Source organism: Alligator mississippiensis, chromosome 5 (genome assembly GCF_030867095.1).
Source record: "Alligator mississippiensis isolate rAllMis1 chromosome 5, rAllMis1, whole genome shotgun sequence".
Classification (NCBI taxonomy): domain Eukaryota; kingdom Metazoa; phylum Chordata; order Crocodylia; family Alligatoridae; genus Alligator; species Alligator mississippiensis.
In genome coordinates, this window is record NC_081828.1 from 98,304,932 (window position 1) to 98,331,432 (window position 26,501).

The 26,501-nt window shown below is 43.6% G+C and overlaps 1 protein-coding gene across 8 annotated transcripts in view; it reads right to left on the bottom strand.

Moving 5' to 3' along the window:
* The window catches only part of DNAH5 (dynein axonemal heavy chain 5), a 278,412-nt gene that overhangs the window by 160,859 nt on the left and 91,052 nt on the right, over positions 1–26,501 (bottom strand). For 6 of the 8 annotated variants that reach the window (XR_009462504.1, XM_059728606.1, XM_059728603.1 and 3 more), the window contains exons 15-23: positions 24,202–24,408; positions 16,688–16,859; positions 14,617–14,762; positions 12,745–12,910; positions 12,032–12,265; positions 9,536–9,717; positions 9,353–9,452; positions 5,761–5,885; positions 2,318–2,519 (exon numbers count right to left, since the gene is read on the bottom strand). Coding sequence is in view for 7 of the 8 variants with exons in the window: in XM_059728606.1 (XP_059584589.1) it covers positions 2,318–2,519; positions 5,761–5,885; positions 9,353–9,452; positions 9,536–9,717; positions 12,032–12,265; positions 12,745–12,910; positions 14,617–14,762; positions 16,688–16,859; positions 24,202–24,408 (1,534 nt within the window). In the remaining variant the exon portion in view is untranslated. The remainder of the gene's footprint in view (positions 1–2,317; positions 2,520–5,760; positions 5,886–9,352; positions 9,453–9,535; positions 9,718–12,031; positions 12,266–12,744; positions 12,911–14,616; positions 14,763–16,687; positions 16,860–24,201; positions 24,409–26,501) is intronic. The other 2 variants (XM_059728602.1, XM_059728604.1) reach the window with 1 other exon arrangement.

The following is a 26,501-nucleotide window of genomic DNA, read 5'->3' on the forward strand; positions in this document are numbered from 1 at the left end:
CAACTTCCATTCATTAAACATCAAGATTCAATATGGTAAGTACCATTTTAAGAAATATTAATAATGAATTTGTACACTTACAGAAACCAAACAGAACCCATGCCAGTTCTTTTAACTTGTGGAAGCTTTTCCATTTGCTTGAATGGGGGCAAGTATCAAGTGTAGCCCATAACTTTAAGGAGTGAAAGCAGAAGGGAATAGGTGGCAAAAGGAAGTCAGAAGTCATGCCTCCAAGGCAGTGACAGGTGACGAGCCATTTACTTAGAGCAGGCAGCAATTGGGATAGGGTGCTGAATCTTCAATAGGGATGACACGCAAATTCGTGAAGCTATTGAAGTGGTGGCTGTAGCAGAGTTGTGGAATTAATAAGAAACCCTTGGGCTCAGTTAAGCAAGCTAGGAGTCATATGACCAGAAACAGATGGAGCCCAGGGGTCCAAGGCTGGTTCAGGCCAAAGGTGGACAGCACAATGGACTACATTGAGGGCTCTCTGTGGCCTGATTTGAAAGGGGAAGCATACCTCGGAGAAACTATGCCGAGGGGGAGGCAAGCATCCGAGAAACTGTGCTGGTGGCAGAGGAGACCTGAGGACCATGCCAAAAGGGAAAAGTACCTAAAGGGGTTACTCCAGCTTCACAAGGCAGACTCACAAAATGCATCATATATTTAATACAAAGGAGTGGCAAGCAGAAAGCAGGAGGTGCTGAGAAAGGCAGAGAGTAAAGCAGGCAAACCTGACCAATAAGGAGCGACAGGCTCCAGACCTGCAACATGAAGTTCTAGAAGAAAACTGACACCATGTTAAACTGCTGCTTCAATTACCTTCTTGTAGAGAAAGATAATGCTGCCTCCACTCTTTCTCCTTTAACTGATGCTTGCCCATTCTGGTTGTTTATATTTTTGCATAGATTAATAAGAAAATTCAACCAGCTCCCCTCAGCAGCAGCATCATGGATAGGCCAAAGTCAGAGTCAGAAATACTAGCATTGAAAAAAGTTTTTACGCCAGCAGAGCTAGTTTTTAACTCTTAAGATTACTGTATCTACACTCCAGGCTCAGCTCTCAGACAGCTCTCTTCCTTCCCCTCCAATAAGGCACACGATGTCATGACCCAGAAAAATCATCATCATCAGGTCCAAGGTAAATCCAAGTTACCTAATGTCACATCTATCTTTCCACCAAGAGCACTGACAAGCCATACTCCTATCAAGTCACAGGCTATAGCCAGGTATCTCCCCATGTAAGAGCAGTGGCCTGGAGATGCTTCTTAGTCAGGCCCCAGGTGAATAAAGCCCTCTCCTTCTAGTATTCTTTCCCACAACTCTGAATACTAGAGGTGCTTCAGGTGTGACTGACAGTGCTTACTGTCATTTCTTAACCATCCCAGCTTCTGTGAGCATCTGGACAGCTCATCATAGCCTTTAACTCCAATTTTGGTTACCATGGGATAGTATTCTTAGGCAAGATCTAAAATGTGTAACATAAAACTGCTCCCCTTGAAAATGAAAGCTTTCATCTCTGACTACCTGGATGGAGACAGATTAGTAACAAGGTCTAAGATTTCAGATAACTCTTAGAACCAGTTTATTAAACAAGATTAAAGCATAAGACATACTATTTTTAGTTCATGTGATGGTTCACATGTGAACTTTTACATGACCTATATGAATAGTTATGAGATAGAAGACAACTTCTCTCATGAATATACAACTTGTTAAATGGATTTTAAACTAAAGCCTGGGGAAGTACTCTATCATATGCAAGCAGGCAAAGAATATATAGAAAAGTGTGGTACATATGCTGAGCTTTCATTTTGTGGGCAATGGCCACTAAGATTACATTTCTCTCTCCTGTAAACACTTGTCCCCCACTTCACCCCCCAGAACACGAGGACCCATGGAGGTTCCTAAGAAATTTCAAATACTAATTAACCCATTTAACAGTACCATTTGCAAGGTCACGTTGTACCCCATTCCTTTCCCCAAACTAATGATTTTTCAACACTTTAATGAAATGATGCCAAGTTTAAAGGAAAATAATGATCTTTCCTCAACTTTAAACTTGCTGAAACTGAAACTGCATGTATAAAGTTTAAACAGTGATAGGTAAAAAAAGGTCTTAACAATAAAAAGGCTGATGAAACCTAGGATGCTGTCACTGCATAGAATCCTTGTATTTGTCAAAAGAATAGTTCTGGAGATAAAATTTAAAAGTCAAATTTAAGACAAGTCTCAGCAATTGCTTCTATGACTATTAATAAACTCAAGTTGAACAGGAAAATATACTTTTCATTGTATGATATTGTTAACTACCATACCAGTGTAGAGTGCAACAGCTCCCACACAAATGTATTCAGGCTCAGAGTTTATCTCCAGCTCCAGGTCTCTGAAATAGAGGATCTGGGATTCAAGTTCAGACAGTAAAGGGTTCCCCTCCATAAACTGATCAGTTGCTTCCTCCTTATCCTTTTGCCAGATGTGGTGATAGCACTTAAAATTCTCCAGAGCTGTAAGAACCTCCTGGAAAACATTGAAAATGAGAACTCAATCCCTCACAATAATTTCACAAATAATTTTTCAGGTACTTATAATGTTGGCTCTAGTTCAGTAGATGCAAACGGTAGGGTAAGTTGCAGCTGAAACACAAAGTTCACAAATTATGAGTCCATGATTTTTTTGTATCCAAAAATCATAAACTCAATACAGACATTGGATTTATGAGACATTACTACCTGCCTGACATCTGATTCACCAGATACCTGCCAGACCTGACCTCTTAGGACTTTTCTTCCCCTATCCCCACTTCTTTCCCTCCCCCCTCTCTTCCTTTTCTGCTCTTTGTCTTCCTAATTTCCAGTTATTTATTTTTTCCACAGACGGCCTCTTTTCTACCTTAAATTAATACTCCTGTAGAGTATCCCTTATTCACCTTTGGGTCCCGACCCCTCCCTTCCCTGCTCTACCTTTTGTTTTCTTAAATTTCCACCTATTTACATTCTCACTGACATCCCATCACACTTTTAGCTTCTCTCATTCCTTGAAGTCTCAGAGCAGAGACTTCCCATGCCTGAAGAAGGGTGTTTGTGCCTGAAAGCTTACAAAGAATTATCCAACTACTCAGCTGGTCTAATAAAAGATATCACAACTACCAAAAGAACCTTGTCTTCGGTTAACACGGCTACAACCAAAAACCCAAACAGGAAATTAATATTTTTTTTTTTTGAGTAGTATGATAATTAACCAAACAACCAACAAAGGTTAATTGTAGATCTTTTAATGCCTCAGCTAATATAGGAGGTTGTTCTGGATATTACATCTAACCCATTAACATTTGGAGAAGGGTCAAATTTAAGGTCATCACATCACTCTACCTTAAAAATCTCAGTCGTAATCATATCTAATATTATAAAAGCCTACGTCTGTCTGTCTGTGATGCTTTGTTTGTTATTTCAGGAGTGCTACCATGATTCCAAAGCTGCACCGAGGTCCAGCCAGCAGCACTGGCCCCAGCTTCTCCACCCTGCTCCATGTAAGAGGCAGAACAGTGGCAGCATGGGGTATTGGGTCGTGGCACTCCACCCCCTCGTCATTCTTGACAAGCAATTGGCTAATCTATCCAAAACAGCCCATGAAACTTGACTGAATGCTTAGCTCTTATACGCTGCAAGCTGGCAGCACAAAGCAAGTGAACTCAGGTAAGTACTGGCCTAAGCATTCTAAAGAGAAACTTTAGAGATGGAGAAACATAGTAGTGCAAAGCCACCATATCTTATTCACATGAGAGCAGTAAAACAATTCTGCACAGTTCAAGTGCTGTGTTTATTATCCCCGACAATCCTCATTTCCCATTACTAAAACATGCCACTATTTGTCACTTCAGGGGCTGGGGGGGGGGGGGGGAGGGGGGGTGTTTTTCAGAGAGCAATTTCTGAGTGACAAGGAAAAAAAAAAAATTACTTTTGATGCTACATATTAGTTTGCCTCAGAGAAGACTGCTACCCCTGAATGTTTAAACTATTGTCACTTGCTTGGTTATGCTTCCAAAACAAAAATAGTACTAACTTCAGCATAGCTAGGTCTAGGCCTTCAGCACTAGGGTGATGGACAGAAATGTGCACCAATCTGTACCTGTAACCTATGTTTTACTGCTTTAAAAAAAAAAACTGTCACCTTAACCTCTGTTGGTAGTCACAATGCTAATTAAATGAGCTTGGTTCTGAGCAGATGCATGATGAAATAAACCCACCCCACCCAATAGCTACACAACACCTGCAGAAGAATGTAGAAGGTCCCCCCTAGAGAACTTGCATCCTCCTACAACAATGCAACCTCTGGTACCTGGGCTCCATCATTCTGCATGCCCTGAGCATTAGTCCTGCACACCCCTGAGTTTTTTTTTCCCATAACTTATGCAGAAGCATCTCTGCCAAGTCAGCAGCCCAGGTTTCCTTCTACAGCTTCATACATTTGTCCTGCTGATCCACAACTATTACTGGCCTTAACAACCTCTCTCAGAATAAGATACCCAATATCTACTCCATTAACATATCTTTGTAAAATTAGAATACCCCAGTTCTACAGCAGCATGTTTATAAAGTGCATCCAATAGTTAGATTTTCTTTTGGCATACATATTGGGGCTGTGCAAAGCTTTAGTCCCCAATTCGATTCAGCAGAGATTTGGTGGCCAAATCCGCAAATCTGAATCGAATCAGAGGACCCTTTCATTTCTCCGAATCGATTCAGAACCCTCCGAATTAATTCAGAGATTTGGACAGATTCAGTGATTTGGATGTAGATACAGCTTTAAATGTTTTTTCTACCTATGTCTAGGTAGCAGGGGTTCTGAATGCTGAAGTGCTGGGGCAGATGCAGTGCCCCACAAAAGCACGGGAGCCTCCCCAGCATGCTCAGTAGCATATGCTAAGTGGACCAGAAGCACTGCTAGTCCACTTCCTGGTCCACCAGGGAGCGCACACTACCCCCCACCCCACAGCCCCCAGCTCAGCAACTGGTGCCTCCTGTGTCGGGGGGGGGGGGGGTTTGGAGGAGGAGGCACCCGGGGTCCCCCTGCAGCCGATTGCTGAGCCAGGGAATACAGAGGGTCCCCCTGTGTGCTCCCTGGCAGACCCAGAAGTACTTATGCTCGGCAGCAAACCCAGAAGCAGACCATGTGGAGGGCCCCCCACACTCCTGTAGGATGCTCCATGCACCCCAGCAATCATGAGCTACCTCAAGGTATGTAGAAAAAAAAAACAAAAACAAAAAAAAAAAAAAAACACTAAAGCTGTGTCTGTATTGAGGATTCACTGAAATCAGCATCAAATCATCAGATTTGACTAAATCAAATCAGGGACAGAGATCCAAATCAATGGATTGAATCACTGTCCCCGATTTGGGTTGAATCTGAATCGAATAGGGCCCAGTTTGCACAGTCCTAATGTCCCCAATTTCAAGTGTGAACTCGCAAATGATACTTCTGTTTTCAAAGCAGAATGGCTGTTTCCACTAGGAATGTCACTCTAGCCAAGATGCAAGTGGTAGAGTGGGGCATTCTTCTCCCACTCCACTTGATCACTTTCTTAAAGGTTTATGTTTGTTAGAGAGGAAGGCAAGGGGTGTGGAGGGGAGGAAGGTGTTGTTCAGGAGTGTTTTGTTAATTGGGGGTTTTTGTGGAGAAAATTATTAAACTGCATTGTTTCATTGTTGTACTGGCCCAGACTGTTACTGAACAAGATTCAACCATATGCCTGCTAGCTTACCTTTTTGGTAGAATTGATGATAGTACTAAGTACAGACACCAATTTAATAATTTCCTTGTTCTCAGAAACGCTCTTGTAATAGTTTGAGCTTTGAACTGAAACAGGCAAGTTTAGAGATGTTGCATCTAAAGAGCAATATAGAAAAGGAGAGTCAGGCAGTACGATTAAAAAACACAAGTTTACTTTAAATTAACCAAGGTCACAAAATGAAAGGACAGCTTGTTTCTCATCAAGGACACCCTCTAAATTTGTTGGGGGAGGGGGTTGGGTTTTTTTAAACCAGAAGACATGGAGGGGTACAAGACTGGTTTACGCAATATAGCAGGACACTGAGTAGACAATCTTGACTACAAGATGGCAAAAGATGGGTGCTGAAGGAATTAGCAGATGTCATTGTGGGACCTCTGGCTCAGCTTTACGAGTTCTCATGGTGCTCTAGCGAGGTGCTGGAGGACTGGAAAAGGGCTAGTGTAGTCCCCATTTTGAAAACTGGGAGGAAGGAGGACCCAGAAACTACAGGCCTGTTAGTTTTACCTCGGTCCTGGGGAAGCTCTGTGAGAAAGTTACCCAGGAGCACATCTGTGAGAGACCAGCAGGGGAGATCATGTTTAGGGGCAATCAACATGGGTTCATTCGAAGCAGGTCCTGTCAGACCAACCTGGCGGTCTTCTATGATCAGGTCACTAAATCCTTGGATGCAGGCATTGCAGTGGACATAGTCTTTCTGGACTTGAGGAAGGCCTTCGACACTGTCTCACACCCTATTCTCATTAAAGGACTAGGCGACTTGTGGCATCGATGCCTATAGTCAGATGTGTTGCAAATTGGCTGCAGGACCACACCCAGGGAGTGGTAGTGAATGGGTCATTTTCGACCTGGAGGGATGTTGTCAGTGGGGTCCCCCAGGGCTCGGTCCTCAGGCCCGCACTGTTCAACATCTTCATCAGCAACCTGGTTGAGGGGGTGAAAAGCACCTTGCTCAAATTTGTGGATAAACACTAAGATGTGGGGAGAAGTGGGCATGCTAGAGGAGAGGGACAGGCTGCAACTAGATCTGGACAGGTAACAGTGGTGGGCGGATGAGAACAGGATGGGTTTCAATACTGACAAGTGCAAGTTATTGCACCTGGGGAGGAAGAACCAGCAGCATACCTATAAGTTGGGGAACTCCCTTATCAGCACAGAGGCAGAAAAGAATCTTGGAGTCATTATTGATTCCAAGATGAACATGGGTTGCCAATCGAGGATGCAGTCAGTAAGGCCAACTGCCTCTTGTCATGCATCCACAAAGGCATCACAAGCAGGTCTAAGGAGGTGATCCTCATCCTCTATGCAACATTGGTCAGTCTGCAGCTGGAGTGCTGCATCCAGTTCTGGGCGCCACATTTCAGGAGGGATGTGGACAGCATTGAGAGGTTCCAAAGGAGGGTGACTCACATGGTCGGGGGCAGCAGGGCAGACCCTACGAAGGGGAGGCTACGGGACCTGAACCTGTTCAGCCTCCACAAGAGAAGGCTGAGGTGGGATCTGGTGGTTTTCTATAAAAACAAAACAAAACTTACCAGGGGGGACCAGCAGGGGAAAGGAGAGTCCCAGTTCCCCCCAAGCACTACCAGGAGTAACAAGGAATGATAGCCATAAGTTGACAGAGTAGGTTCAGGCTAAACATCAGGAAACACTACTTCACAGTCAGGGCGGCTAGGATCTGGAACCAACTTCCAAGTGAAGTGGTCCTCACTCCTACCCTGGGGGGTCTTCAAAAGGAGGCTAGATAATCACCTAGCCAGGGTCGTGTTCGACCCCAGCATTCTTTCCTGCCCATGGCAGGGGGTCAGACTTGATGATCTGCTTAGGTCCCTTCTGACCCTACCAGCTATGAAACCTTTTTACTTTAAGTACAAAGGCCAATTGAATAGGGTACTCCATTTCTGTCTCTCTCCATTTTTCTGTGTCTACATTTTCCCACAGAATTTACCATGCACATCCAAAGCCACATTGACTGACCCCAAGTCAGTATTAACCAACTCTAATGGAATTAATTAATTCATATCTTCTCAAGCAATGGAAAGGTGCTCCAGAGCTCCACACCAAATATTTTGGTGTTGAAAAAGCAAAGGGGAATCCTGAGAAGATATACTCTCCACCCATACTGCAACATGCAAGTATTTAGCTATTTTCAGACAATTCTTGCTATGATTGAGTGGTTAAGTTGTTAACATAAGACTTGAAAAAGCTTGATGCCATTTCTTGCCCCTTCCTGTAAAAACGGTAATTTTTTTCTCTCCCAGTCTCAAACAATTGTTGTGAAAACAAATCCTCTATATGTATGTGAAGTGTTCAGGTCTTAGGCCAAATAAGGTACTGAAGATAAATACCATTTTTACACAAATCTAAGATGACCCTGAATTTAAGATGACCCCCAACAATTAAATTCCAAATATGGAAAATATACCTGGAAAATTGTACCAAATTAATATAAAAACTAATTATTAGAGGGTTGTCTTAAATTCATCCTGCTCCGACTGCTACAGCAGAGCAAGCAGTAGCTGGGGGGCCCTCAGGTGGCCCCCTTGTCCTCTGCCCCCTACTTCCTCCTCTTAAATCCATTCTGCCCCCTACCACCTGCATGCTCACCCTCAGTTCCCCATAGCCTCTGCCCTTCCCACCCATTCCCCAGCGTCTGTCCCTTCCCCTTCACTCCCCACACTATTCCCCATAGTCTATGCTCCTTCCCCCCCAACTCCCCACAGTCTGTCTCTTCTCTCCACCCACTCCCCACAGTCTCAGCCTCTTCCCACTCCATCACACTTACTGACAGCACTCAGGTTCTATTCCCTCTTTGGTCACAGAGCATAACACACGGAAGTGTGGCTCCTGCCATGCCAGGCAACAGAAGCAGTGCTGCTGATTGACCAGGCAGGGTTTCCAAGTGCTCCATGCCTGGGAGGGAATGCAGTCTGAGCTAGAGCCAAGCTGCATCTGACAGTAAGTAAGGGAGAGGAAACAGGGGTGATGGGGTGAAGAAGCTGTGGAGGGAACAGGAGGCTGCTCTGGGTCCAATTCTGGTCCCAACCTGGGCTCAGGGCCAGTCAGAGTTACAGTTGCTGCCTGCCCACATAGACTTTGTATGTGGATCCAAGACCAGAGGCTGATAGGGGAGAACCTCATCTTAGATTCAGGCAAATACAGTAAATGCATTAGTTAGAAATATGGCTCGGCTTCAAACATGCTCAGATGCTGTGATAACTACCTAAATCCCTAGCTATGACAGCACTTTTGAACTGGCATTCATTTACAAATTTAAGTGATTCCCCAGACAGTCCCAAAATGAACTGACCTAAACCATTCCCACAGGACAAATTTAGCCTACCTACCTCTTCACCAACCTTGAAGCTTCAAACTAACCAGGGATCCATAGAAATACAAAGATATTTCTAAAGAGTACAAAGACTATCAAATATCAATAACAACTACTGGAATCGTGGTCATCGGGATGTCCATGGAAGTAAACATTTATATCTCAGTGTACAGCAAGAGACACACAACTCATGTTTTTAAGATCAAGCAATAAGAGTTAGGTTTTTTATTTTACCATATAATTTTTTTACTCCAGTTTCTCTCATTTCTTCATCAGAATCACTGTCTCTGCCATCATGCTGCAAAGCAGCTATTTTCCTCTCTAGCATCTTTTTCTGTGAAGATAAAACAATGATGACATTCCGTAAAAATGTCAGAAACCTGAAAATTTCAAAAAGTAAATCTACACAAGACAAACCTTAGACATCCTCTCCTTACTCCATTGTCCAACGCCTTTCATGACACTGACAATACTATCCACAGCTTTATTGAGAGTTTGCTGCACCTCATCCAAAGTTGGTATCATAATGATGTTTGGGATAGATAGGGTGATGCTAGTCCTAAAAATTGGCTGTTTCTGCTTAGAAACATTGTCATTATCTATAAAAAAGGATTTGAAAAAGGTTGTTTTAAAAACTTCTCTCTTAAAAAAAAGTTCTCTTTATCTTGTCTACCGGGTATATACATATTTACATGATCTGTCTTCATTATGCTGCATTTCAAAATGCTATACATAAAATTGCTGGATACTTCAGGGAAGTATCCCATTTCAGCTGCTTAATTTATAGTGAAGTAACCATTAGTATGATAAAAAGCATCTAATTATTATGCTACTTCTTCATGCTCTCCCCTCCACCCCAAAATGTGAAGCTGTGCCTACAACTTAAAATCTTTATTTTAACAAAAGTATCATTAAGTCTGATCTAATCTGTGCATTTAAATGTAATTTACACAAAGTAAGGCATCAAATTCTGTGTACTTAAACACCAGGGAACTCAACAGATACAATCTGGATTCTGCCACATCCTGTACAGATTCTCCATCAAGAAATTAAATTGAATGTGTCTTGTGTCCCCCGAGATAGAAGGAAGCCTTGTAACACTGGATTGCTCACATGGCAGCTTGTCAGATATGCAACAGAGCTGGCAATGGTTCTTTCCCCAAGTGGCAAAGCCTACCTATAGAGGTATTAACACTCAACTGGTGACAAGCATCCCACTTTCTAATTTAATTCATTTGGTCACCTGGACTTTAAAGCCAGGTGCAGATGTTATGCTTTTTCTGGTTTAGGTGGTCAGAAACCCATAACAGAACAGGATTTCAAGGCTCACAAACTGCTTTAAAAATGGTGGATCCCACGATCTAAGTTAGACCATCAGTGCCCAGTCCACTCATTAATCCAGGTAGGTTGCTGTCCACTGGTATCCCAGTTCCTAACTCCCCCCACTAACCCACCCTTGCAGGGAGCCAAAGCTTGGCTACTCCAGCTGACCACCTAGCCAGCCCCAGGACAGACACCTGGGGAAAAGAGCAGGGGTGGGGATGGAGTGGAGCTTGCAAGCTGTTGGGAGGAGGTGGTGCCAGCAGTGCACCCTGCATTCCCAGCCAGGTCAGCTGGGTAGTGTTCCTCCCCTGTCCCGAGCCCTAGAACCCTCCACTGTAGCAGCTCTGGGGAGGGCTTGCAGGATGTCCCCTTTGGAGCCAGCAATGAATTCTTGGCTGCAGAAGCTTCTTTGCAGCTGCAAGGGCATGGTTGCCCCTTCTCCCCAAGGACTGGAGCTTGCATCTGCAGAGAAGCTGCTTCACACAGGAATGTAGCACTGGCTTGTTTTGGGGGTGGGAGCCACTCCAGCACAAGGTCCCAGGATAGGGGAAGCACTCTGGATAAGGGAAGGACACTCTGGAATGTGAACTGGGGCAGCTCTGGGAAGGGCTGGCAGGATTTCCTCCGTGGAGCCAGTGCCAAATTCCCAGATGAAGACACTTCTCTGCAGCTGTGGGCTCCAGTCCCAGGGGAGTGGAGGAGAGGGGGCAGCCATGCCCTTGCAGCTGCTGAGAAGTGGCTTCAGTCAGGAATTCAGCGCTGGCTCTGGGAGTGGAGAATCATTACAGCCCTTCCCCAGGCTGCTTCCACAGAGGGTCCAGGAGCTCAGGTCAGGGGAAGGACATGCCGTGTCCTGCCAACCTGGTCAGGAATGTGGAATACAGTTCTGGCACCAACTCCCTGAGCAGCTCACGAGCTCCAGTCCCACTTGCCCCTGGTCTGCCTGGGGTTAATCCCCATACCCCCCCACCCTGGAAAAAGGCCAGGGACCCCCATGCCACTTAGTGGGGGCAAGCACCCTGACAAAATGAGAGGCCAGCTGGGGGGAGGCACGTGCCTGACAGCCAATGAGAGATGGCACAGCCACTTAGCTGCACTCGGCTGTCCTTGGCAATCTCCAGCAGACTGAGAGGCATGCAGGAGCATCCCCCACTTTCCAGCCTTGCCCAGTGCAGGAATCTGCCTATCTCCCACCAAAGAGTGAACACGACTCCCATTCACTCTTGATCCAATCTATGCAACTTGGAGAAACCTGCATATATTGGATCAATTACACCTTGGGCTTTCTGAATGTCTGTATTTAACCCAATAGATTGCATGTTTACTTTTTAAAATAATGGTCTCCAAAACAAAGAGTTTATCACAGTGTTAGCATAATCTGTTGTGTATTGTTTAAGCTTCATCTGAGGAAGAAAATTCTCAAATCCAAGTCTATGCTGGTTACTGAAGTGTAAAAGATGGGCCCACGTATGTGATCACTTAATTAGTCCACCCTCATTGCTATAGTTCAGCATTATGCTAAGATCATGTGCCTATGTGTTGTTTTGTGCATGCTAGCTAAAAACAAAAACTAGAAGAAAATACACCCACCTAAGAAGTTTACCATAGATGCGGCATGAATGCGTTTGCGTATCGTCTCCAAAGTGTTCCAAGTGACCTTCAACAGGGCATCGATATTGCAGTGATTGAAATGGGAAAGCAATTCATGGGCCTCTTCCTCTAACATTTCCATCTCCTTCCTCTTCGCTACAGGAGAAAGCCCAGACCTAATCTGACAGTAAGTATTGGAGGAAGCCAGTTTGTCCAGTCTTCCTTCCTCCTCTACTGTAAAAACCAAAATCAGCAAAGTTAAGTAAGGCAACTGAACTAACTAACTAACAACTAGGGGAAAGGAACAGGAATGCAACTGTCTGAAAGCTAGTGAATTTAAACACTGTCTTGAGAAAAAAAGTAATCAAGAGTGGATTAATGTCTGGGCCCAGTATAGGCCTAGAGAGAGTAGCCCCTGCTTTCTCTATGCCCCTTCAATCCTTGTCTTAAAGTAGGGTACAAGTTATGCTTATCAGTGGCAGATTTTGACATCAATGCTTCTTTGTCAGAGACGAAACACCACTACACAACTACGTATAAAGCAAGGAGCTGAGATGCACTAGGGATTGAAATGTCATTTAAAAATTTAAAATTATACAACATTCCAGCCAGGAATCTTTAGAAATCAAGACTCTGGTACTACATTCATTCACTACATGATACATGAAAGTAAATTAAGAATTAAGTAAAGAATTTTTCTAAACTTCTCTTACCTGCACCTTCATTCAAATCAGCAGTGAATGGAGGCAGAGTTGATTTCTCGTTTTCTCTTTTAGACTGCATCTCAGTATCCAACAACATGTTTATCAGCTCATTAGCTGCCTCCTCCACCAATGAGCTTTTTAAATGCAAAGTCTGTGACCCCCTAACACAGAGCTCCTGTTAATAATACAAATACTGTTGAGTCTGAAATCCAGAGCTTTGTTGCCACACACAGGAGTAGCACATTAGGCTGAGCACTCCCATGGGAATCAGTAGAACTAGTTGTGCAATAAAGGCGCTAATCTAAATCACATTAACAGGGTTGTAAGCCACAGCAAAATTTACTAATTGGTTGTTTAAACCCTAATCTCTGCAGCTGGATATCTAACAATCTTTTATTTAAAAAGCTTGTATGCCTCATATTTGTAGGCCATGTCTTAAACATATAAAACCTGAAAAGCAAAAAAGCCAGAAGGGTCACAAATCCAATATTTACTTTCAAATTACAAATTTTCCCAAGGGCTTGACTCATGCTTTTCAATGAATGGTATCAACAGTACCAAGCACAGCAAGATCTGTCTTTTTTAAATAAAATCCAGTGACTTTGAACTACAATTAATGAGGTGCAAGGCTGAACAATTTGATATTACTTCCAAGGTTTTTTCATTTTATGTTACAGAAAAACAACAACGCTTTCCAGACACTTGTCATATCTGGATTCTTTAAAACGTCTCAGATTTTTTTTTTCCAGTGGGATGCAGATGATGCCAAATGGATAACTTAGTACCCAGAGTTCAAGATGCTCTGTCTATATGCACAACCATGCGTAACACTACTTTTGAATGTCCTTTTAGTAAGCATGGAGGACTGGAGGTGTGTATCTGGTGTTGGTAACTATGTTTTGTTCTGACAAGCTGGTCAAGCCCTTATTTGGTTTGGAGAATAGCACTAAGGGAGGTGAGGGGGAGTTGACGTGTCTTTTGACATCTCTCTGTTGGTTGAAAAGCTTAATAAATATGAATAATAAATAAATAGTGAAAATGCTATGATAGGATTGGGGATAAAGGAATCTGAAAAAAGGTCTCCTCTGGAACATTTCCCAATATTTGAGACTGTCAGACCTGTTTTGGGGGAACTTTAGTCCACTGTTATTGACCAGAGACCCATGTCTTTGACTTCCTACTCAGGGCATGAGAACTTGTGTTCTTAAGCTAGCCACTATGGTATTGAAAACCATGGAAGTTCACCTCTGACGCAAGTACTCAATGGCTTTTATATACTAGTTCTAGAGGTGGAGAGATGGGAGGAATCTCATTTCTCATTGTAGGAGGGCTGTCCAACACAATCTCTATACAAGGTCCCTTTAATATGGTGTAGGAGAATCTGACAGGCCCCTCACACCACTTGTAGTTGCAACACATGGATGAAGAGCCTAACCTGTTCTATTGATGAAAGACCTAGGGTTTGTAGGCTGGTGACGTAGGCTTTTCAACCTAACAAAGAGATGTGCCCCGCAACCATCCCTCTGAAGCAGATTTTTTCAAAGCAGATGAAGGCAAATAAAAGACGCTACAATGGAGGAGCTTAAATTTAAGTTGTACAGAAGAAGAAAAGAAATGTTATACTTTAACTTCTTGGTTACCCAGAAGCTCTGCCAGGCCCTTGAGTACCTTGAATTTGGTGTAGTTGTTCACCTTTAAACAGTTCAAGTTACTGTTAAACCATATTGCTATCTGTTATTCTCATTAAAATTACCTAAGACAATTGACAACGATGAATACAGTGCTTATGTCTAATGAATGCCACAGCATGGTAATTAAGCTACATCACACTTCACCATAGGATGTGCTAATACATAGTTTTAGCAAGACAAATCTTACAACCTTAGTCATTTGGAGAAATTCTTCACATGTAAGTGGGTCACCTTCTGGCAGCTTACAAAGCAGCACACTGCTCATTTCTTGAAGAACAACATCTATGCGGAACTTTACCAAATCATTCACTCTATCAAGCAGAAGCTCCAGCTCAGCTTTTAAAAAAAAAAAAAATCCAGATCAATAGAAAGATTACATTTATAAAGGCCCTCTTAACACACTATCCTCATGCTTTTGTCCTCAACATGTTTATACGTATTCAACAGCACATTATATCTCCACTTCCCTTACACTGCTTGCTTTACTTTTAAAGTTGAGACTTGCAGTGACATTTATTTGTGGACTAATCCATTACTAATCTTGGGGTTGGGTTTTGTTTGCGTTTTTTTAATATCTAGAATTTTAATGAATGCAACAGGAACTTGCCCTGAAATCTGCTTTTCCATACTCAAATTCCCGGGGGAAGGCAAGAAATCAGGATTTTAAGAAATTAATTTGCAACTAATGCGCTGCCTCCAAAAACTAGAAGGTTTCTTTTTACACCATATAGCTTAATTACTATTCATTTATACGTTGACATTTTCATAGGACATACTACCTAGCACTTTGGAGTTTCTTTTAGTTACAGAAGAAGCTTACAATGACTGATAAATAACAGTTTATGCACATCTGCTGCTCTTCTACAGAATTGAGAAAAGGTACTGATAAACAAAAGCTTGTCTGTGTCTATCCCAACCATGAAGTTATGCAAACAAAAGATAATCACAAACAAGAATTTTTCTTCTTCTTTTATGCATCCTAATTTGTTGCCACCATTTTAGAAAGGTTTGGAAATTGTAAAACTCAGCATTCTGTTCTCTCAAGGTTTACTGTCAAATGTTGTTAGCATATTAACTAAGTGCTTAAGAACTCATAATTTCTGTAAAATAACTCAAGTTCTGACATACACTTACTTAATAGTTTCCATGGTGATTTCATTATTTGTTCAGATGCCAATAGTTTTAAGTGATCTGTGAGTGGTTAATGGGACTCGGTACCTCAACGGAACTTAAGAGCCTCTGGGACTGAAAGGTCTTACATATGGACTTTCTGGACAGTCTACAAAATATGTATCACTACAGTACTGCAGATGACTCTGCACACAGTAGGGCAATGCTCATCACAGAGAGCCAATTATATTTCTTTTACAATTGTTAAATTTTTGTTTCTGTGGGCCTGTTGGGTTTCTTCTTCTTGTACCAAAGTTTAAACATAAGCTACACACATGCAAGAGGCTCACCAGTGGAACTGCATGTTATCTTATTTATACCAATGGCAACTCAACAGAACAAAATGCTGAACAGTGAAATCACTTTAAGACACACAAAAGGTAAGACGGCAAAGGCCCACAGAGGCCTTTGCCTTAAAAACTAGGTGATGCTGGGGAAGAGAAGGTTAAGTTTGATAGTATGGCCTCCCTCTCTCTTACATTTTAAGTTTTGCATTCACACATTTAAAGACAGAAGATAAAGGAGCTTTTTTCTGGGCTGGGGCAAGCTCTACCCTCCTCTAACAGGATTCCAGTAAGACTGGACTGCATTTCTAGGGAATCTGTCCCTTTGAGGCAACAGTAGGTTATGGATGAGAATTTCAACTGGTTAATTTATACAGTGGTATAATGTGTATAAGTAATGTTAAAGGTTCCTTGGGTGAATCTGATCTCTTTTATTAGACCAATTTAAATAGTTGGAAAACAATTATTAAACAAGCTTTCAGATTTAAACAAAAAAAAAAAAAAAAAACTCTTTGTCAGGCTAAGGAAGTTTCAGCAGTTGGGGTGTGCTCTTCCTGGATGGAATGAAAAGTAAAGAAGCCAGAGGCTAGCCTGGTATGCATACAAGACAAGTAGTCAGTGAAAATGTAGATTGAGAAGTCAATGGGTGAGAGACAGGCTTGGGGGAGACCAACACAGCTACAACCTACACCCCTGTAACATGTTAAAGCTTAGTATTTATGCATAACACTGTACCCAGTATTAAAATTAAAGTCAAAATAAACTAAAAAAAAAAAATTCTCAGAGATGGCAATATGCCAGGCTTACCCAATTTGTCAAAAATATTATTTAGGTATCTCTCAATGTTCAGAGAAGTCCAGTTCAGTGAAGTCAAGCCAGGATGAATAACATCATCTACATTAGCTAAGTGAGGAGCCATTAGTTGATCAATGGGCATTTGTATTTTTGACTTCACTCTCTTGTATTCTACTAGCATCATCTGAAATAAATGAAGCGTAACAGCAGTAATTAATATCATAACACAAACGTTTCACTATGCTAAAAAGTTGCAACTAATTACACTGAACACATTTCCCCTGGATGCTTTACTTTATGAAAAACATGTTTTGCAACCATTAAGCACTTTTTTCACACTGGCTAAAGCACTGTATTTGTAGAGAAGGCTCATCCTTAAGGATCCTAAAAGTGTTCTGCCCAAATACAGAAAGCACTTCAAAAAAAGTTCACTGCTCTTGGCACAGAATATCGTAGTTAAGCCTAGAAAGGAATTCTCCTAAATTTAGTTTCAGAATGATTCTACATGGTCACCATCAGAGCTGAGCTTTGTAAAAGTTAACCATATTAACCTCCTGGACCTTTTGAAAGCAGAACATTATCTTTAAAGTCCACATTAGTCCAGGCTTCTTACCATGAATCTAACTCAAAAGCATCCAACTTGTAATCTGTGAGTGGTTAAATTATGGCCCACAATGTTTGTCAGCATAATTTCTGAGCTGCTGCACTAACATGGCCTCAGCACCCAGGGCCTTAATGCTATTGCTGCCTGTTTCTCCCACTACCTTGCCCACTGCCAATTTTGAACAAGTAAATTAGCAGCACAGGAAGAGTGGGGGGGAGAGAGAAAGAGGTGAGCAAGGTGTTACCCCACTGCTGGAGGTGGATCATCTGGTCAATGGAGTCAAATAAGTTGGAAGCTCCTGATCTAAATGACTATACTTTCAATACTGTTATGAGCACCACGATCATATATAGGTCCACAACTAAATTTAAAAAAAGTGGTGGTTTTAGGTGTGCTGGCCCCATATGCAGTTTCCAAAAAGGTACCTAATTTTAGGTTCTAGGACTGTCTTCTCTGCTCTTACTAAAAAAGCACTGACATTTCCTGTGCAAAAGGCATTTTTGCCCACTGCTGGAGTGGCCTGCATTTGGTGGCTCAAGACTACAATGGCCCTAAACATCAAGTTGCTTAGGCCCCTTGTATAGATTACATTTATGCTGCAATTAACGTGTTTAGTTTATGCCACAATTACACACGCACCCAATTTAAAGCACCATAAAATGGTAAAGTAGCCACAAAAATGATCTACATATAAAATAGAGCTGAGCCCCAATCTAAAAAGTTATGCCTCTTATGTACATGACAAGAGTGTCATGAAAGGAGACAATGGTTAGGATCAGGGATCGTATCCCATGGTGCCTTTAAATGAACATAAGCCAGGGGCCTTAGTGATACAGAAGTCTGAGATTCGATCCACTTGCACAAATGGCTAAGTGACCCCATCTTCAAGTTTCTATGAGGTTTATGAAGTTAAAAGGAAGCTTGAAAGGGGAACAAACAACACCTACCTTAGGCACAGACTTCTTTCCAAGACATCTCCTTACTTTCTAGGAAGGCTTAGCTACCACAGTAATCCTAAAGTTAAATTCACGTATGCCATGAACATAATATTAACATTATCACATGCCACAAAACACTGACACTCCAGCATGTATAGCACCCAACTAGCAAGAGCCTTATTTTTTTTTATTTTGAAGCTAACTCCAAGCAAGGAATGACCTGAAGGTAAGTGCGAAAAGCCATATTACACATCAGTATTTTGTTAGTAAATTTAAGGCCAATATTAATATAGAGTTCAGCTCTGGCAACTAAGAGTCAGTGCCTGCTTTAGGAGCTTACAATACAGCAATAAACATTACTCCATCAGCCATATTCCATCATTGCTCATATCCTTTGGGATCTAATGACTGTAGCAAGCTATTGAATCACTACTGGAGCCATCCAGACTCTCTAAAAAGAGGTAGATACAAAACGTGAATAAGAAGCATCACAGGGCACTAAGGTGCGCCTGCTCCTTTAAGGGCAGAAGCAGCTTAGCAAAGCAGACTGGCAGGCTAGGCAGAGCTCCATAGCTGAAGGTTGCCTGAGTAACATGTAAACAAGGTAATTACCCAGCACCTGCAGGCAATCAGCTGACCAGAAGGAGTTAGAGCCCATGGAACACAAACTCAGGGCTTAGGCTGGCAGGATTCATTTTCTCTCTGGCAATGGCCAGGGGACAAAGCCCTGGCACAAAAGAACTACTTGACATTGTGCTGCCTGCTTTGCTACCTTCAAATGCAATAACTCTAGGAGAGCTCACAGGTACCCAAGCCTAAGGGGTATGACTAAAAGGTGGGAGTTTGCCCTCTTAATGGGTTATAGCACTGCCTTTATTGTTACTGTTATGTTATAGCCCTGGCAAGGTTCCTCAGGTAGATGTGATATCTTTTGTTAGACCAACTGAGTAGTTGGAAAAAAGTTCTTAGCAAGCTTTTGGGTGCAGTCACCCTTCTTCAAGCATAGGGAGTCTCTGCTGTTCTGAGACTCCAAGGAATGAGAGAAGCTAAAAGTGTGGCAGGATGTTGGTGAGAATGTAAATAGGTAGAAATTAGAAAAACAGAAGCAGGGAAAGGCAGGAAGCCAAAACTTGAGTAAGGGAGACACTACAGTGGTAATGATTCAATGTAGAAAAGAGGCTGTCTGTATGGCGGGACAGTAGGAAGTGCTACTATGCTGAGCCATCTGCCTCACTGTGCCCGACCAATGCCATGCTTTGGGTGTCTTCCCGGGCGCACCTACTTCTGACCGACCCCCTTCCTGGAGCATACCAGCAAGCCTGGGGTAACTGCTGCCACCACCCGGGCTCTGGTCTTGCTTAGGGTTCTGTGTAGCCTAGGGTACACAGACCCTGCAGACCTTGGGGTGCTTCACCCACTGGTAGTATTTCTTGGTGCTCTTTATAGCCTGAAACCACCAAGGATGTTTTTACATAGGACAGAATCAGATAATAATCAGCTTACCCCTGCTAAGAGCAAAAAGGCCTGTTCCACTCTACCCCCAAGCATTTACAGCTAGGCATGCTGTAACAGATAGCTTTTATTAATCAGAAAAGGGGGAAATGAGAGAGGGGTACAAGACAGAGAAGTATTAAAGAAAACACCTTGAGCAAAACAGAATGGGCTTGTTGGCCCTTTTAAACACAGACCACCAAACCAGGGGGAGGAACTCAATCTGGAATTCACCCAAGAATTGACTGAGGCCACACGTGAACATGGCATGGTCATCATTGGCAATTTTAAATTATCCAGACATGTCCTGGGAGGAACACTTGGCCAAGCTGGATCAGTTGTGATCCTTTCTGACCTGTGTCGAGCTCTTCCCGACTCAGGAGGTGCATGGGCCAACCAGAGGTGAGGCTCTTCTAGACTTGGTCCTGGCCAAAGGAGATGACCTGGTGACCAACTTAAATATAGAGAGAAGTCTGAATGACAGCCAGCATGGCTTCATTGCAGGCAGTTCTTGCCTTACCAACCTCATCTCCTTCTATGACCTGGTAACTCGCCATCTGGACACAAGAGAGCAGGTTGACATTATATACTTAAACTTCCAAAAGGCCTTTGATCTAGTATCCCACAATGTTCTCCAATTTTCTTGTGAGGATTGTGCGCTTAACTCCAACGACAGTCAGGTGCATGAGAAACTGGTTGCAGGACAGGACCCAGTCTCATATCGAATGGATCTGTGTCATCCTAGTGAGAAGTGGGCAGCAGTGTCCCATAGGAGTCAGTGCATGGTCCAGTGTTAATAAAGATGTTGAAAAGTAATCTGGACGTGGGGGTGAAGAGCTCACTGGCCAAGTTTGCGGATGACATCAAGGTATAGGAGAGCGTAGTCATGCTTGAAGATAGGCTACAGTTACAGGTGGACCTAGACAGGCTAGCAAGTTGGGTAGGCTGGAATCTGATGAAGTTCAACATCTAGAAATGTAAAGTGCTCCACCTCAGGATGAGCAACCCCAAACACCTACAGGCTTGGTGGCACCAAACTGATTAACACCATGAATGAAAGGGACCTGGGGGTAAAAATAGACTACAGTATGAGCTGGCAGTGCGATGCTGTAGCCAGTAGGGCAAATAATACTCTGGCATTCATCAATTGATGCATCTCCAGTAAAACCAAGGAGGCGATTCTTCTGCTCTACTCTACAGTGGTGAGACCACAGCTGGAGTACTGTATCCAGTTCTGGAAACCACACTTTAACAAGGACATGGACAAGCTTGAGAGAGAGTCCAAAGAATAGCCACCCATATGATCAATGTCTTACATGGCAAGCCATATGGAGGAAAGGATGAGGGATCTGGGACTCTTCAGGCTGAGGAAAAGAAGGCTGAGAAGGGACATGGCAGCAGCTTACCACTACACTAGGAGAGTGCATCAAGGGCTCAGTAAGCAATTGTTCACCAGGGCACCCAAAGGGGAAAACTAGGAGTAATGGCCACAAAGTCCTAGAAGACTGATTCAGGCTCAACAGTAGGAAAAAAAACTTCTCCAGTCAGGGTGTCCAGACTGTAGAATAAGCTCTCTCCAAAGGTGGTACAACCACCTACCCTGGAAATCTTCAGGAGGAGACTGCTGGGGTCACCTGACCCCCAGTTGCTTGGTGCAGGGGGCTGCACCCAATAATCTTCCAAGGTCCCTTCCAGCCTTACAATCTATGAAACATGCGGTTAAACATATGTAACCCTAATTTAATAGTTAAATTATAGTTAAGCTACTTGTATATACACTCAAACAATTCTGGAGGCCCATGCTTTGGTGTGTGTTCCCAAAATGCCTGCTGGAGGAAGCCCCGCCAGACCAGGTGACCTGACCCTTAAATAAAAACTTTTCTGACCTCATCACCTGGTTCCAACCAGAAACAAGCGCCTTCTGAACACTGCTGACATAGCTTTATCCTTTTAAAAGAAGTCATCAGCAATCCCTGGTGGAGTGGCCAGCATCATGAAACTGGTCCCACATGTTCCTTGGTGGGAACCTTAAGACAAAGGATCTGGATACAGTAAGTGGGGATGGGAGGAAGTAAAGCATGCAGCCCAAATAAGACAGCAAAACAGGGAGAGAGAGAGAGAGAGAGAGAGGGGATTTCTTCACAGTCAGTGAAAAGGAAAATAGCTGGAAATTAGAAAAAGACAAAGGGCAGAAAAGTAGGAAAGGGGAGGAGAGGGGAAAAAAGGTGGGGGGGAGAAAAAATGTAAGAGGTCAGGTCTGGCAGGTACCTGGTGAATCAGATGTCAGGCGTGTTATAGCCCAGGGGCTTAGATTTGTGTTAGTGTTTGAACTAGTGGACTGGGATGAGGCTATAAGGAGAGGAGGCCTCATTAGTGCCCAGAGGGGGGCACATGACCGAGTAGAATCCCAGTGCCAGATGGGTGGAGTTACAGGACAGCCAGAGAGCCCAGCACCAGAGGGATTCAGCAGACAAGGGCCAGGAGCCTGATGATAAGAAGTGATTGAGAGCTAGTGCCTCAAAGCTGGGCTCAAACACAGTGGGTCTAGGCTACAAGGCCTAGCTATATTGAAGGGGTAGGGGATGAGTAGGCAGAAACCCCAACAGAGGGAATAATATTCAGGCAACACCTGCAAGGCTCGGGGCATAGTAAAGGGGAGGTTTGGAGCCAGGAAATTGGCCCATAAGGCCTGAGGTACCCTGTGCAGCACTGTACTGGAGACAGGCCCAGCAAAGGGCCCAAAGACCAGTGAGCTCAAGTGAGGTTCAGCAGACCGGGACCAAGCAAAAGCCCGTGGGCAGCCTCCCAATTTACTTTACCAACAAGATGTGGCAGATGAGATAAGAGGGTGCCTTCAAAATGGAGCTTGCAGGGTCACAGAGCCACCAGGGGCATCACAGCCACCCCTGTGGCCCCAGCTCTGTGACAGTGGTGATTTAGTCAAGAATACAGCTGTGCACAGGGAAGAAGCCCATGATCCCTGAGAAGGGGAGTGAACCCTTTGCCCGCAGAAAAGACTTGCATGCTATCTGATGTATGCTAAAAGCTGGTACAGTCATCTGACACCTTCAGGGAAGGAATTCTACCTGATCAACACAAAGAGCTACTCAACACTGCTGACAAAGACACTCAAGGACCCAGAGGGACAGACTTCCATCTTCAGCTCTCTCTTTGCAAAAATGAAGTTTATTTCCTACCTATGGGGACTTTTTACCATCTTGTACCATCTACATTTTTCCCCAGAGCCTGACGAAGGGACTTTGGTCCCGAAAGCTTGCAGAAAAGGACAATTTTCTTGCCATTTTCCAGTTGGTCTCATAAAAAAGGTATAACTTTGGAATCAAGAGTTCTAGTTTTTTGTATATAAATTCAGCTATGCATTTCTGGAAATTGTGCTTCTCCAAGACGCACCACTTCTAGAAACTATTGCTAGGTCTGTGCGGGCCGGGAACGATCCGAGGCCCTTTTGTGCACTGCGGGCTGTGGCCAGCAGCCCGGACACGCCGGGTCGGGGAAGGCAGGCGGCACGCTAGAATTAGGCACGGACGCTTAATGGTTGTTTAAGATTGTTTACTTACACCGAAGATGGTCGCGATGTAGGCTGGAACGTTTCCAGGAATACTTCGCTTAAATCCTAGTTTTAGGACTCGGACAGAACTCTGATTCACTCACACGAAGTTGTCGAGGCTCAGTGGAACTTTTGCACGCAGGGAAGGGTATGTCGAGGGATCGTTCGGCGACGGGGAGAGGCGAGAGGCTGATCAGAACCCCTGTTGCCTTCTTGATATTCACGCTGGGTCCAATAGGCTCCGCAGCGCTTAGAGATCTTCACGAGACATGAAGTCTCCTCCTGATGTTCGTGGAGTCCTCCAACTTGGGCGGAAACCACTCAAGCCTCTTATACAGCTAGCAAGCCAATCGCTAGCCACCACGTAGGAATAATTTAGAACTGACCAATAGTGGGGCACAAATTTAAATACAAATGGCAGGAACTCCTTGCAACGTGCATTTCTGTGTTGCAATGAAGAAATGCACCCCGCAAAGAAAGCTACAAACAGCGGGAAAATAATTTAGCAGTGCCAAAGCGCGCACAAACAAAATCACACCCTTGGGTTGTGACAAGGTCAATCTGCCATATGGCTATGCAGAGTCACTGTGCTGAAAGTGGACCCAAAAGGATAACTGACTTCCCTAAGGAGCCATGTAATTCTGTTTCTGACTCCATAAAATTTAAAGAATTGTTACCCTTCCCTCCAGTCTTAAGTGCCTTCCTGACAAGGCACTTCTTCTCTTGTGCTCAAGTTATATAATAAGCAAAACTAAGTAGCATCTGAAATTCAGCATTAAAAGAAGAGAGAGATGAACTGATACATTTATTTCCAAATTATCATTTCTCTGCTCAAGAGTTTCTCTAATCTTGTTTTACTTTCTTCCAGTAGTGCTTAGATACCTTGAGAGCTGCTATATATAGAAAATGAGTAAAATAAACCTACCTGCACCTTATTATACTTCTTCTTGTATGAGTCTTGCTTTTGCTGAAGAGCAATTGCAAATGGTGGGATTTCAAGATGCATATGAGCCATACACTCTGTCTCCCTAAGTAGAGTCAATATCTGAGGGTCAAAATTTACAAATAATTCTCCTGTCTCTGGCTCTTTTACCAGCAGAGATGCCTGAAGGCCAGCTTTAATTACTTCAACCTGCAGGAAAGAAAGACAACATTCAAGAAACCTGTCAAGACCAACCAGGCAATATGTTCCCTATGTAGATGCAAATCTAAGTGTATACCTAAACTATAAAATGAATAGAATCTGCTCTGATGCGCTGTAATTACAGTGCATCAAAGCAGCATCCCTGCATGCCTACAGGCACCCTAAGTGATCTATTGTTCTTAATGCACTTATTCAGCCATAGCTTTTTTTGCTCTATTTACACCACCTCACGTTCATCCAATTGTTCTTGCTCATTGTAACAGGCTTCATTTTAGATAAAAGTGTATTTATAAGCAATAATTCAGTGTCAATTATCCCATTTTGGGATAAAATCTTTCGTTTTCACATAGTGTTCAAAAAAGGATTATTCATTCAGCGTAACAACTTACTATATTTACTCCATTCCAAGGCAGTGTTCCCCCCCCCCCCCCGAAACATATGAGGCAATAGGGAGCAGGTAACTGCTGCTGTTCCAGCTGTGACCCAGAATAGGGGTCAGAACCATAGCTGCTGCCTGCCCCCCAAAGCCTCCTCTGCCTATCTCATCTGCACCCACTGCTGCCACCTTGGCCCCTCCCATGTCCACATCTGCACCCCCCCAGCCTCTGCCACCCCAGCTGGCCTCCCCCACCCTGCACCTGCTGTTTACCCACTAGTTCCTGCAGGATCTAGCCCCACTCCTGTAGCAGCAAGGCACTAGCAGCTCCTGCCCAGGCTCTGGGGCCCAGTCAGAGCTGCTATTGCCACAGTTGCAGCTACTGGCATCATGTGCTCTGTACCCCAGGCTGGAGCAGGGCCAGAGCTTGATGGAGCTAGAGGGGAAGCAGCAGGGAGAGGCAGAAACAGGGGGGGATACAGACACTAGGAGGTGTGGTGGGAGTAAATAGTGGGGGGAGCAGGCAGCAGGGGGCAGGCTTCTTGATTCTCCTACTCCATCCCCCCAGCCCCACCACCTGCCCATCTGCAGCAGTGGGGGGAAATAGTTTAAGACAACCCTCCAATCGATTAGATTCTATACATGGGAAATCATAACAAATTTATATGTTTTCTATGTATAAAATTTAATTCTAGGGAGGGTCATAAATTCAGAGTTATGTTGGATTCAGGTAAATACACTATTTAACCCAAATGGGTGCTAAGGAACTGTCAGATTGTAGCTCACGATTTGTTTGGTACCTGTGGAGTTAGTTTGCACATGTCCAGTAGTACCCTTAGAAAGTCTTCTAGAAAGTGTGACCTTGTGACCTGGCAACCTACGTATAAAGTGTGAGCAGATGTGGTTGAATGGAATAGAGGTAGAAAGCCAGATCCCCTCTTCTGAGAAGTCAGACAAACCTCTTGTCTCACAGGTGAATGTTGACATTTGAATTGATGATGATTGGAGACGTGAATGATGGATGGGTGGCAGTTGATGGCGATTGGACAGCACAGAGTAGCAGGAGATGAGCTGAGTGAGAATATAACAACTGTTGGACCAACCAAGTGTGCGAGTGTGGCTCAGAGCACAAGTGTGGGCATCTGCGAGAGTGGTTGCTGCTGTAAGTAGGGAGAGTAACTGTGTCTTGTGAGAAAAGTCCAACAGGGAACAAGGCTGCATTGAGGCAGAGTGAGAGACAGGTGACTGTCTGAGGCTTGCTCAGTCTCCGAATTGGATTCCTTTCTATTGACTGCAGTAGAACTCAACTTTCACCCTCCTGTTACTTGGAATTGATAAGACATTGATCTTGGGATTCTCTGTGTTGTTCCAGTTGTGTGTAGCCTAAGTTGACCTCAAATCCATGTGGTTTTTCCTCCACTTCCTTTTCCTTTGTGTTTGTTATTAAAAGATTAAATGAACAAGATTTCTTAAGTTGTTGTCTAATATTTCATACACTAATAAAACCAAGGCAGGCTCCCTACCCATTATCTCTGTGGGAGCACGGTGGCATTGGTCACCTTAGCTAGCTCTCACCCTTTCCTACCCCCATTTCCAGTCTTGACTGATTTGGGAACTACTTCTCCTCTAATACCGAGTTCAAGTAAAATCAGGCTCAACCGGATGGCCTCAGTCTTACAAGTGTACAGGCAGTCCTCAACTTATG